Source organism: Castor canadensis, chromosome 7, assembly GCF_047511655.1.
Source record: "Castor canadensis chromosome 7, mCasCan1.hap1v2, whole genome shotgun sequence".
Taxonomy (NCBI): domain Eukaryota; kingdom Metazoa; phylum Chordata; class Mammalia; order Rodentia; family Castoridae; genus Castor; species Castor canadensis.
Window position 1 is genome coordinate 129,081,029 of NC_133392.1, and position 13,040 is coordinate 129,094,068.

At 43.4% G+C, this 13,040-nt stretch overlaps 1 protein-coding gene across 15 annotated transcripts in view; it reads left to right on the plus strand.

Annotated features, from left to right (window-relative positions):
• Positions 1–3,003: 3,003 nt before the first annotated feature.
• The window catches only part of Eri3 (ERI1 exoribonuclease family member 3), a 128,220-nt gene continuing 118,183 nt past the window's right edge, over positions 3,004–13,040 (plus strand). For 10 of the 15 annotated variants that reach the window (XR_012449933.1, XR_002213798.2, XM_074080318.1 and 7 more), the window contains exons 1-2: positions 3,086–3,447; positions 5,495–5,570. Coding sequence is in view for 11 of the 15 variants with exons in the window: in XM_074080318.1 (XP_073936419.1) it covers positions 3,313–3,447; positions 5,495–5,570 (211 nt within the window). In the remaining 4 variants the exon portion in view is untranslated. The other 5 variants (XM_074080326.1, XM_074080327.1, XM_074080324.1 and 2 more) reach the window with 4 other exon arrangements.

Sequence of the window (13,040 nt, forward strand, 5' to 3'; positions counted from 1 at the left end):
ATGAATGGCTCGGGTTCAGGGAGAGCAGGGAGAAGAGGGCATGGCCAGGTCCAGCCCCAACTGTTCCTCATGCAGCAGCAGAACCCAGAGGGTAGGTCTTGGTGGGAAGAGGAGTTGGAGAAGGGGTGGAGAAGGGCAAGAATAATAGTAATAACAGCCACTATTTGCTGAAGTCTTTATGCCGGGTACTATGCTAAGCACTTTATATTTCATCATAACCACCAATATTAGTATTATCTCCATGGTAGAGATGAACATACTGAGCCTCAGAGAAGTATGTGACTTGCTTAAAGTCACAGTCACAGCCAGGAAGCAATGTTGAAGAGGCACCCTCTGAGCCTACATTCCTCATAACTGTACTCTGCTATCTTATTGTAGTCCCATTGTAGGGACTACAATGGTGGCAGCAGTTTTTGCAGTTCCCAGATAAAGAGATTTCAGATCCAGCCTGGGTTCTCCTAACCATGGTGGTTGCCATGTACTATCCTTCGGTCCTGAACTCTCTGCCCTTCCATTGTTGGCTAAGATTCCAGCTGTGATAGCCATCTTGCTCTTTTTCCTGGTAGCTTGAAGGGTAGCAGAACCAATTTGGTCCTGCCTTTGGTTCCTGCTTGCAGTTTTCAGTTTAGTTAGTTACTTAATACCAAAGACAGGAGACTACCCAGGTGTATCTGAGCCAGTATACTGTACTCAGTTCATCTGTCTCCTCAAATTCACTTGTCCCATTTGTATCTTGACTGAGGGCCTTGGCCTCTTGCTTATTGGACAGCCCAACTGCTACTCCTATCTGACTATCTTAGTTTCTTCTGGGAGTAAAGGTTAGGCTTTGACACAGCTTCCAATGTGTCTACTATAATGGGATTGCTTTGGGCCCAATTAACCAAATCAAAGTCTTCAGTGGTTCCACCATTTCTAGACTCAGATGAACCACTGTACTTCAGGGTGTAGGATCTGGCACCCTCTGGGGTGGGGTAACCTAACCCTTCCTTTCTCAGAATGTGAACATTCTATACAACCCATCTATAATAAAATCTGTAAGACAGAGAAAATGGCTGTGTTTTCTTTGAAGCACTGGTCAACTTGTTAATACACTGCTTTGTATCTTCATTCCCTCCTTCCCTGACTCACTTCTCTTTCCCCTTTACTCTTCTTGCTCTGAGTTTATATTTCCCAATTAAATGTAAGCATGTAAGCTTTGCCTCATGTTCTGTTTTTAAGGGAACCAAATAGCACATAACAAAGCTAAGTCTTCAGGGAGCCAAATGCTGGGTTAGGCAGCAGCACAAGGCACCAAGTATATATTGAACTCTAACTGTTCTATTACTTGAACACATTTTCCTGGTCTTTGTACAAAAGAGTTTATAGCCTAATGGGGTCCTGGAAGCTGTACAACTGACTCTTAGATCACAAAAAAGAAAGAGCACAATTTTTTTTGTAGGGGGGAGGTCAAAGGAACTATGGCAGGCTACATGGAGGATGTTTGATCTGAGCCTTAAAGAGTCCTCCAATCCAGATAGGTAAATTTACTTCATTCTTATAGACAAGAATATTGACTGAGCCCTGTTTTCATACCAGAACTTAGGATAACAGAAAGCCAGACACAGGAGAGGCCATTTCATGGCTTCTAAGTTGTCTTGTTTTTATATTTACTTGTTTATTGTCTGTTCTTTCCTCTTCCTATTCCCTCTCCAATATAAATGCTCCTTGAGGATACATGTTTTGTGTGTCTTATTCACCATTTAATCCTCAGGAACACACAGTGCCTGATACTTACCAGAGACACTATAAATATATGTTGGCTAATTGACCAACTGGGATTAATGTATAGCAGCAAGATGAGGAAGATCTCATTCCAGATCCAAGACTTGGGGGATAGGCAGATGTGTTTCCACTTTCCTGACTGGGATACCTGGCCCTGCTTCTGTTTGTTCCTTCATTTGCTCACAGACATTTATTGCATTCTTATTGCATTCTGCTTTATGCCTCACACTATACTGGGTATAACCAATACAGCATGAACAATATGGAATTAATCCTTATCCTGAAACAGCTTAAACTCCTGGGGGAGAGATGATAAGGAAATAAAACACTATGATCAATTCTGTAGGTGCACAGTAGAATCACCCAACCCATTACATGAATGAGATTAAGGAAGACATTCCCTGATACGGGGATTACCAGGTATTTCCAGCTGGGGCAGGAACCATTATGTTAAGATTTCAGAGGTAGCAGGGTCCAGAAATGATATCATTGAAAATATGCAGATGACTGACAGAGGAGCTTGGTAAGTGAAGCTGGCCCATAAGATGGGTTCTGACTGATTGATTGAGAGGCTGTTAAAGACATCACAGGCTTGGTTAAGACTGAGATTTTCCAGTTCATAACCTGGCATCCATGACTTCCTACAGAAGCATAACCAAGATGGAGAAACACAGCTCTGGCTTTGACGAGAGTTCTGTCTGGCTGGAGAAACTGGAAGCTCCCCACAGCTGGGACTAGAATCCTTTCAACCCTGAAGTTTCCTCTAAAGGGATCGGAACAAAACAGTAGCCTTCTCTTAGAAAGGCCCTTCAGAAATCTAAGCATTTCCTCTTAGCCTAATTCACCTCTCCTATTCCTACATCTCCCCCAGGCCCACATCAGAGAGTAGATGGTAATAATTACTTATTGAATTAATGTATCATGAGAAGGTGTTACCTAAACAGAATGCTACCTTAAGAGTCTATACTCACCTTATGCATATATTGAAAGGTGAGGAAAAGGAAGTGGGGCACCTGGGTCGCTGGAGGCCTGAGGGAGTTTTCTTTTAAAAAAAAATACCCCGTTCACTGCTCAGAAGTGACTCTCCCCTTCTCTTCTGAGTACATGCAACTTCAGAACTACAAGTCCCATAAGGCCAGCCGCCCGCAACCACCATCTTGACACACCCTATTGCGCAAGTCGGCGGGAGAGCTAGCATTTGGGGAGAGGAAGCCCCGCCCCACGACAACCCATTGGTCAAAGGGGCAAGTTGCGGGCTCAGCGGTTGGCCACAGCGCCCGCCCGTCCGCTGCGTCGGTAGGGGTCAGAGTGCGCGGAGGTGAGTCGGTGTGTTGTGGACTCGTGGTGCTGGCTGCCGCTGTTGAGGCGGCCGGGAACGGGCTGTGGGGAGCGGGCGGAACTGGCCCTTCCCTTGCCTGGACAGCGCCGCAGTCGGCGCAGACCGCGTCCGCCGCGGTCAACTGCCCTGAGCGCCTGCTGAGGCCGAGGGAGACGTCGGGGCCTGCACCTGGAGGGAGCCTGCCGCGCTGGCCCCGAGGAGGGGGCGTTGCCATGGCGACAGCCTCTCCCGCTGCTGACGGGGGACGGGGACGGCCCTGGGAAGGAGGGCTGGTCTCCTGGCCCCCTGCCCCTCCCCTTACGCTGCCCTGGACTTGGATGGGCCCAAGTTGGGGGCAACACCCTGGGGTGGGTGATGCTGAGAGCCCTCTCCCCTTTGCCCCGGCTTGGGCCCTGCATGTGGGGTGTTGGTCGTGGCGCGCACAATTTGTGCAGCCTGGGGTACTGGCTTATGTGCTCACCCTGGATGCATGATCTGAGGAACGTTCTGGAGAAGGGGGAGCGGGGCAGGGCTTTGCAATACAGACGGGGTGAGTTAATTAAGGAGGCTCACTAACTTGGGGTTACTAGAGAGGGGAAAGAGGTTTGACCAGAGCTAGAAACAGAGCAGGGAGATGGTAGACATAGAGCATCCCTTCTCCTCCTATCCCCGACCCTCGCACACAAATATTAGCAGTTTACTTCTTTGTAAATCTGAAGCTGTGGTAGTAGTGATGGTAGAAGGAGTAAAAATGGGGCCTAACCTGGCTAACTTTTTGTTTGCCTTTACTACAAGTGGTCCAGCAACAGGTGTTTTCTTAAAATAAAAAAGCATGAACTTGGATTGAGGCTTGACTGAGAGTATAACTGCTTCTTGTTGACTTGGAAGATCCTGGATATGGAACCTCTCATTGGGGTTGTGGAGTTTGTCCTTAGTGTTGGATTTTGCAAAGAATAGTGACCATCTTTGTCTTTGCTTCTAAAGTCCCTGGTTATTTCTGTGGTATTTGCTCTTGTAAGATATTTCGTCAGTTTCTCAGGGAAAGAGCAACAAGACATGAATCCCATTGACTAAAGACTATGTACTCTATTTGACTGTTGTAGGCCCCAAAGTGATGACCCTGGGAAACAGAAACTTAAGGGTGCACTAAGAACCGAAACCTATCGGAGCCATTATTGTCAAAAACTGTAGTAGGTTGTGACTGGCTGAATGATTTTTGATTGTAGAGTTTCCACCAGAAATTTGGCTTCATCAAATTCTGCTTTATTCTGACTATCATATACAGCATACCTCATTTGGGTGGGCTAGTTCTTGGAGCTTAAGTATATTATACCTGAATCCCCTACCATTTAAATGCCAATTTATAAACAGGGACTTGGAGTGTGACTCCACTAATGTGTCTGATCTTGGTTAGAAACCCACTTGGCTGCCTTTCTGCTGGAGGTGCAGAGTGGGGGAAGGGAACTGCCGGGAGAAGTGATTGATAAGGTTTCCTTTATGGATTCTGTGGTGCTTCACTGGAGCTCAGAGCACTTTGGCAACTTAAGCGCTCCAAATTAAAAGCTCATTAACAATTCCTGCCCAAAGATCCTGTAAATAATCAGCTAGCTGGGTCATAGAGCTTAGCTAAGAGCTCTCCCTCCAACTTGAGATTTCCAAGTAAACGTGCTTTTATTCCATTTCGTTTTGAAAAGTGTTTTCTCTGTGGTGGGGTAAATTGGTGATTGGCCTTTTCCCAGGGGATCTGAGTAGAATAAAGTTTTAAATGTGTAGAATGCTGGACAGGAATATATTGGTAAAGGTGTTTCTTTGTGTGAAGGGCATCACTAGCTTATAAGGTCACCTCTGCAACTTCTGGCCCTTTGAAAGATCTTAATTAGGTGATAAAATATGGCATGTATCCCATGATGTTTTGATTTGGGGTTTTGGTACTTTGACTTTTTTAGAACTTGAGGCAGACTTGGAAAGTATTCTGAAAGTGTTTTCCGTTGTATGTGCTCATTTGCAATATGGCCTGTGTGTTTGTAGCAACCAACCCCTCCTTCTGTCCCTGCCCACCCTCAGTTCCTGAGTTCTGAATATTGTCAGCTTTGTCTTCTCTTCTCAATAGGATTCTAAAACTAGTGAGCCACGTCATGGCCATCTTTCTCAGTGCAGGCTCAGATAATACAAACATCTGAGATAAACCTCCTGAGGAGGAAAAGTATACTACTAGACAACATGAAATTGATCATTCCAACACCAAATATGGTACTAATAGCTTCTGAAAGCTCTATAGGTTTAGTGTCTTTCCATATAGATAGCTATTATCCCAAAGTTTGAGGTTAGTAGTTTGAGGTATAATAGGCTCCTTAGTGGGGATTTGATCCTTTATATTGAAATAGACTTGTTGCAGAGATGTGTGTTTATCCACAGCATTGGGGCTTTCCAGCTCTCACAGATCCTTCAGCATCCCCAGCTGCCAGTCTTGGCATCTTCGAAGTAAGGAGAGGTGAGAATCCTTTTGCATGGTCAAGTTTGGCTTCTGAGTATTTGGGCTTGGTGGGTCTGGGATGGGGGTAGGGTGAGTGCAGACTGTATTTTTTCGGTAACTTCTGATAAGGCCATATATGCTCAAAACCTATTGAAATTTACCCAAAATAAGTTTCAATACAGTGAGTTGGAGGTGGGGGATCCAGACTGTTGAGTTCTGTCTTTCTTAATTTTCTTTTTTTTTTTTTTTTTGTGGTAATGGGTCTTAAACTCAGGGCCTCACACTTGCTAGGCTTACTAGGCAGTTGCTCTACCACTTGAGCCTCTCCACCAGCCCTATTTTGTATTGGGTGTTTTGAGATAAGGTCTCAGGTTGGCTTCGAACCTCCATCCTCCCGATCTCTGCCTCCTGAGTAGCTAGGATTACAGGCATGGGCCACTGGTGCCTAGCTTTTTTTTTTTTCCTTAAGTATTGGGGATTGAATCCAGGGCCTCATGTGTGCTAGGCAAGTGCTCTAACACTGAAATATATCCCCAGCCCCCTTAAAATTTTTTTTCTTTTTTCTTTTGAGACAAAATCTTGCTAAGTTGTCCAGGCTGGCCTTGAATTTGCAATCCTCCTGCCTCAGCCTCCTGAGTAGCTGGAGCATGTACCACCTTGTCTAGCCATGATTTGTTTTAATGGGTGCCTCATGAGCACCTACTTTAGGTTCAGAATGGTCAAATAGAGCCAGAAAAGTCCTTTATCTTGAGAAATACACATCTTAAGACAATAGCAAGAAACACTTTTATTTGGCTCTTGGTAATATATTTGACCAAAGTCTTTGGGATCTTGGTTTAATTTGGGTTGTACATCACCTTTGAGTGGATGTTTGGTCCTGACCTAATGACATTTTACCAAGATCAGGAACTGGCTTCAAAGGTGGATCTGAAGCTTGATATCCAGGGACTTGGAGGCTATTTGTTCAATAACTAAGGGACAGGCACTATACTAGGCCTGACATCAGAGTTAACAAATTCATGGGAGAGATATATAGAAAAGAGGCACTTTTGATACACCCAAGAGTGCTATAATAAGGGAAGTGTAGGTTCTTTGGAGGACAGAAATATCCCCAACCTGGACTTGTGGACTTTGGGATGGCTTCTCAGAGGAAGTTACCGCCTCACCTAGAATTAGATAAAGACATAAGGGACCAAGTTTCAGAGCTTTCTTGAGTTTGAGAATGTTAATATGATTGAAAGAGTGCCTAGGTAGATAGGGAGCAGACAATATAGTGAGAAATGAAGCAGGAAAGGTAAGCAGAGGTCAGAATCATATAAATTTAGGATTAGACCAGAGGTGGGGTTGGCTGGATAGAGGATGGAAAAAAGATTGGCAAACTTTCTGTAAAGGACAAGATAATAAATAAATATTTAGGTTCTGCGGGTCTCTATCACAACTGCTTTATACAACTGTGGTTGGGACAGCTATATACAGTATGAAAATGAATGAATATAGCTGTGTTCCAATATAACTTTATTTGTAAAAACAGGTGGCAGCTGGATTTAGCCCAAGGACCGCAGTTTGCTGATCCCTGGATCAGGCTTAAGAACAGTGAGAAGCTATTAAAAAGTTATAAGCAGATGGGTGTGGTGGTACACTCCTGTAATCCCAGAATTAGGAAGCTGAGGCAGAAGGATTTCAAGTTGGAGACCAGCCTGGGCTACCTAGTGAGACTCAGTCTCAAAAAAAAAAAAAGTTGTAAGCCATAGATTGACGTTAGATTTGTGTTGTAAAAAGTTTGCTTTGATGTCAGTGTAAAGAATGGATTAAATGGAACAGATATACTGTAAGCCTAGAGACCAGTAAGAAGGCTGTGGCAGTTATATGGATAACATTTTTATATTTCGTCATTGTGGGACTATTTTGTTCCTTAAAAACTATAAGACTAGCGGAATGGCTCAAGTGATAGAGTGCCTGCCTAGCATGCATGAGGCCCTGAGTTCAAACCCCAGTATGGCAAAAAAACAAATAACAAAAAAACCTAAGTATAATTGAATCTTTGCATATGTATGTATATTGTTGGAAATACCATCATGTGTTTCACAGCCTGGAAAAGATAAAGGAAGGGAAAGTTAGTGTAGACTGAATTAAAAAGTTTTGGGAACTATTTTCTATTGGAAGAACTATGGAATAAATGGAGCTTTGGGAGGGATCTTGATTTTAGGGCTCATAGGTTAATGTCATTTGCTGTGAACTTCTTGAACTGTATACACACAGAAACTGACCCATTTTCCTAAGCTTTCTCGGGAATTGTCCTCATTCTATATATGTCCTACTTAGTCTCTCCTTTCCTTGCTTGTAGCAAGCAGACTGATGACCTTTGCCTGATTTTGGAAATGTCTCCCGTTTTAGGTATGATGTTATGTGTCAGGGACCAAATGAAGTATTCGTTGAGTATCTATCTGGTGGGTGGGTTAGAGCCCAGCCCAGAACCCTGTGTTTGCTCTTTCCTTTTGTCTTCCTCTTCCTATGAGCCCCAGGGTGTTTGCAGTGATGGAGTGAAGCTGATAGGTGTGTGTGTGTGTGTTTAATACTGTCATTTGAATTCAAGCCTGCTAGGCAGGTGCTCTACACCTTGAGCCATGTCTCCAGCCTTTTGTGTTCTGGTTATTTTGGAAATAGGGTCTCGCTTTTTGCCTAGGCCAGCCTGGACCACAATTCCTATTTTATGCTAACCTGCAGTCACTGGGATGACAGGTGTGCACCACCATGTCCAGCTTTTTTCCATTGAGATGGGGGTCTTACAAACTTTTTTGCCCTGGATGGCCTGGAACTACAGTCCTCCCGTTCTCAGCCTCCCACGTAGCTTGGGATGACAGACACTTAGCTATTCGTTGAGATGGGATCTCGTGAACTTTTTTGCCTGGACTGGCCTGGAACTGTAATCCTCCTGATCTTATCCTCTCCTGTAGCTAGTATAGCAGGTGTGAGCCACTGGCACTGGCTGGAGGTTTCTTATAGTAGTGCTTATGTGACCTTGGACAGATGACTTATGTCTCTGAGCTTCACTTTCCTATCTGTAAAATGGTGATAATGAGACTTAACAGGGTTGGTTAAAGGCTTTAAGAATGTACGTAAAGCTCTTAGCGCAGTGTCTTGGTACACTTTATTTCTAATAGTATTCAACACAATAATATTTTAAAAAGCAGGCTGTAGTTGTGTGACTTGGCCTTTGGCACAGTGTGCTTTAGGTCTGTACAGTTGTCATTATGTCCATATGATAGAAATATAATCCCTGATGGTGGCAGCCACCACAGAGGAGAAAGTTACAACTAAAGCAAGGTACTGGGGTTGGTGGAGTGGCTCAAATGGTAGAGCACCTACCTAGCATGTGCTTATGGCCCTGAGTTCAAACCTCAGTACCACAAAAAATAAAAAAGCTAAAGATACTGCTCTTCATAGTGGAAAATTTGCACACTGCAGGAGTTTTGTTCAGAATCCCAGAACTTTTTTCATGATAGATCATAGTCCCAACACCATCAGTGAAGTGAATTGAGTAAGCAGCTTCCCAATAGAAGAAATTTACCAAAGCATGACTAGTCTTCTCTCCCTGTCTGTCTGGGGTCATTTATTAGTGTTGCCACCTTTGTAGCCTTGCATCTTTGTTAAGTGCCTATTGAATGTTTTTTATTAGTTTTCACCTCCACTCTGGGAAGTGGGTCTGGTGATCAGCATTTGTTTCTTTGATACCATGTGAGGACAAGAGGAAACTGAAGCCCAAGAAGGTTAAATGAGTTGCCCAAGGTCACGCTGTGAGGTGCCATCAAAGCTAGTGCAAATTTGCCTCCAGATGAAATTGTGTTGGTTGATTGCTGTGATTTGGCTTTCCTTGAATGAGAGGTGTGTAGTCATTAAAGAGCTGAAGTCTGGTACATGTCTTGTCCAGATCTGCTAGGCTTGATTTGGGTCCTCCATTGTCCACTTGGTTCTATTGGGTTTTAATTGATAACTGCTAGGAACAAACCTGTTTGGAAGCAGATTCCCTTTGGGTTGTTGTTTTTAGCCTTTCCTCCTTGGAGAGACATTCCTTGGGGAGCCTTGGGTTACGAGGGATTGCTTTGATATGTTCAAAATTGTGCCTTGTGCCCCACAGCTACAGGTAAAATCAAAAGGCAGATAATTTATGGGAGTGTCAAAGCTGGCCGCTGGCACCTCAGGAGGCCATTAGTATGCCTGTTCAGACCCTCTGTGTCCTTGCAATTGATTCTTCTTTGCATGAGCCTGATTTGGGAAGCTGTAGATCTGTGGGTAGTGATTGGATGTGACAGTCCAAACACCGGTCCCTAAATTAATCCTTTTAATAGTATTCCTGCACCATGGCAATTCTGTTTCTCTCTCTCTCTCTCTCTCTCTCTCTCTCTCTCTTTCTGTCTCCCTCCCCCTCCCCAACTGGGAAAAACAGATGGGGTGGGCTGGGAGAAGGATAGAGAAAGAAAGAAGAGAAGCTTTATTTTGTGCTTGAGCTGTATTCTGTTCTGGCATGTTCTAATTCCAGAGCACTTGGCACCGTGACTTTGGACATACTAATTCATTCAGCAAACCTTTTCTCACACTTTGTGCTTGGCTCTGTGCTGGGTGCTGGGAATACAGAAATGAATAAAATGATCCTTGACCTTAAGAATCCAACTCAGTGTTCCCAGGCTTTTAAAACTCATACACAGTTTAGGTTAAAAAATTAATCACATGCTCTTCTTTAGTGTGACATGAAAATTGTAAATGTGCAAAAGGGTCTAACAAAAAAAAGGCAGGGAGTAATCAAATATACTTTTTTACACACACATGCCTATATTGTTATCTTCCATTCTTCTTCCTTAACTCCTTGAAAATTACTAGTGGTAGGAGAAACAGATATCTAACATCTCCATATAGTGAGATAAAAGTCATGAAATAAGAATAAACTGTGCTGCTGGTTCAAACTTAAGCAATTAACTTTATGATGGGGTATTAGAGAAAAGCTACTAAAAGGGAAAGATTTGAACTGGCTTTTGAAGAAAGTGATAATTTACCTGCTGGAAAATGGAAGTGTTTTCCAAAACAGAGGGAGTAGCATTTGCCAAGGTCTAGATTTGTAAAAGTTACATTTGGGAACTTTGAGAGTTAACTGTAACCCTGCCCCCTGCTAGTTTCTTACCCTATGAGGTGGGGGAGATTTGCACCTCTAGAATTGTGCTTGAAAAGAAACTTTTCAGTTCTTTGTTTTAATCCAGTGCCTCGCTCGGGGTTGTAATTTAGTTTTCTTTTTGTCTTTTTTTGTTTGTTTTTGCAGTACTGGAGTTTGAACCCAGGACCTCACGCTTGCTAGATAGGCACTCGACCACTTACGCCATGCATCTAGCCATTTTTAATTTTTATTATTTTTTGAATAGGGCCTCACATTTTTGCTGGGACTGGCCTGGACTGCAATCCTCCTATTTATACCTCTTGCATAGCTAGGATGACAAGCATTTACCACCATGCCCGGCTTCTGATTGAGATGGGTCTTGGGGACTTTTTGCCCAGGTTGGCCTCAAAATGGAGTCATCTCATTGTCTGCAATCCAAGTATCTGGGATTACAAGTGTGAACCACTGTGCCCAGCCTTGGTTTTCATTTTAAAATATAAAAAAAAAATTACTATGGAAACACATTTGGGTGATTTAGACAGGCCTAATTATTGCTGAAGGTTGAGTTATTTTGGTTAAAAATCACACCTTACCTCAAAAGAAATATTGAAGTTGATAAGCATTGTTAGCTCTGTGTTGGGAGAATCAGTCAAGTGGGGAAATGTAGATCATCAAATACGGTAGAGGAAAACGGAGCCCCAAAGGGTTAAGTGCCTCTGAGTCTTGATTTCTTCATGTTTGAAATGGAAATACTGTTATCTATTTTGCTTGATTGTTGGGAGGAATAAATGAGATAAAATTAACTCACTAACACAATGTCTAACTTATAGTACTTTTTCAGAAATGGTATTTCCTTTTCTTCTCTCATAGGTTAACAATAGTAACTATCTTTTGTAAGCACATACTATTGTTTCGTTTTGTTTTATTTTTGATGGTACTGGGGTTTGAACTCAGGGTCATGTGCTTACGAGGCAGGCATTCTACCATTTGAACCATGCCCCCAGCCCAAGCATTTACTATTGTGTAAAGTATTTTATATACACTGTGTAATTGAATTGAACCCAAAGATACAGGTATCATTATAACTATTTTTTGTTGTTGTTGTTCTTGGCAGTACTAGGGTTTGAACTCAGGGCCTCATGCTTGCTAGGCAGTCAGTCTGTCACTTGAGCCACTCCACCAGCCCTTTTTTTGTGTTGGGTATTTTTGAGATAGAGTCTTGCAGACTATTTGCCTGGGCTGACTTCGAACCTTGATCCTCCTCTCTGCCTCCTGAGTGGCTAGGATTATACGTGTGAGCCACTGGTGCCTGGCTATTATAGTTATTATTACAAATAATATGTAGTAGAGTTAGGGTCTGAACCTACATTTGTCTAATACCCATGTTTTAACAAATGTTGCTAGGTTGTCTGACTCTGCTTCCATACCAGCTCTCCATCTGACAGAAGGAATAAAGAAGGTATTTGAACAGCTCTGGATGCCACTCTTCTGAAGATGCTGTCTATAAGTATGGGAGGTTCTTAAACGGAACAATTCTATACCCTCTCTCCATCTCTAGCTTATATATGGTTTTGTTAGGAAAGAAGGCTTTGTGCCCTCTCATGTGATGGAGTGGCAACTGACCTGAAGGACTTTGCAAAGAAATGCCTTCCAGCTTTTAGCCCCTGGAAGGAGTTTGCCCAAGCTGGTAGGCATGGCTTATGGTTTAGCAAATAGGCAGATCATAAACAAGTTCTTCAAGTGCCACCTTGAGCTGCTGAGATGGGCTGATTAAAAGGGAGAGCCAGCCCCCTGTGGCTGATGATGCTGCCATCAGTATTTGGTGTTCCTGAAGGCTTTTGATGACTTCATTTCTGCAGTCACCAGGTGGTTTGGATTAGCAGGTGTTTTTCTGATATCAGGGAAGCTCTCCTATATCTGCCTTGGAACAGAAACAACAGCCGTTGACCAAGATAGTGATAGGATACAGACAGGAGAAGAGTGTTTTGTTGAAGTAAGGACTCCATGGTAGAGTTCTTGCTTCCTTTCCACTTTGGAGCCATCAGGAAGTCATGTCAAGGTTTCAGGAAAGGTCAGACTTTGTTTTGTCTCCATCCTGTAGCCTTTGCCAGAGTACTTGGGCTTGCTTCTTCCATGAGCAGTGCGGAGAAGCTCGGGGGTGAGTGTGAGGCCTCCTTCTTACATTGGATTGGAGCAGTGGCCTGTGACCCTGGCCTTGGAGTTGAGAGCCCTGGGTTCTAGTCTTTCTCTTTCTTGCCATGTGAACCTTGGGCAGTCCTTTTCTCTTCCTGAGCTTCCTTTTCCCTGGCTGGCTGGACTGTGTTGTTTTTTAGGTTTTCTTTCCT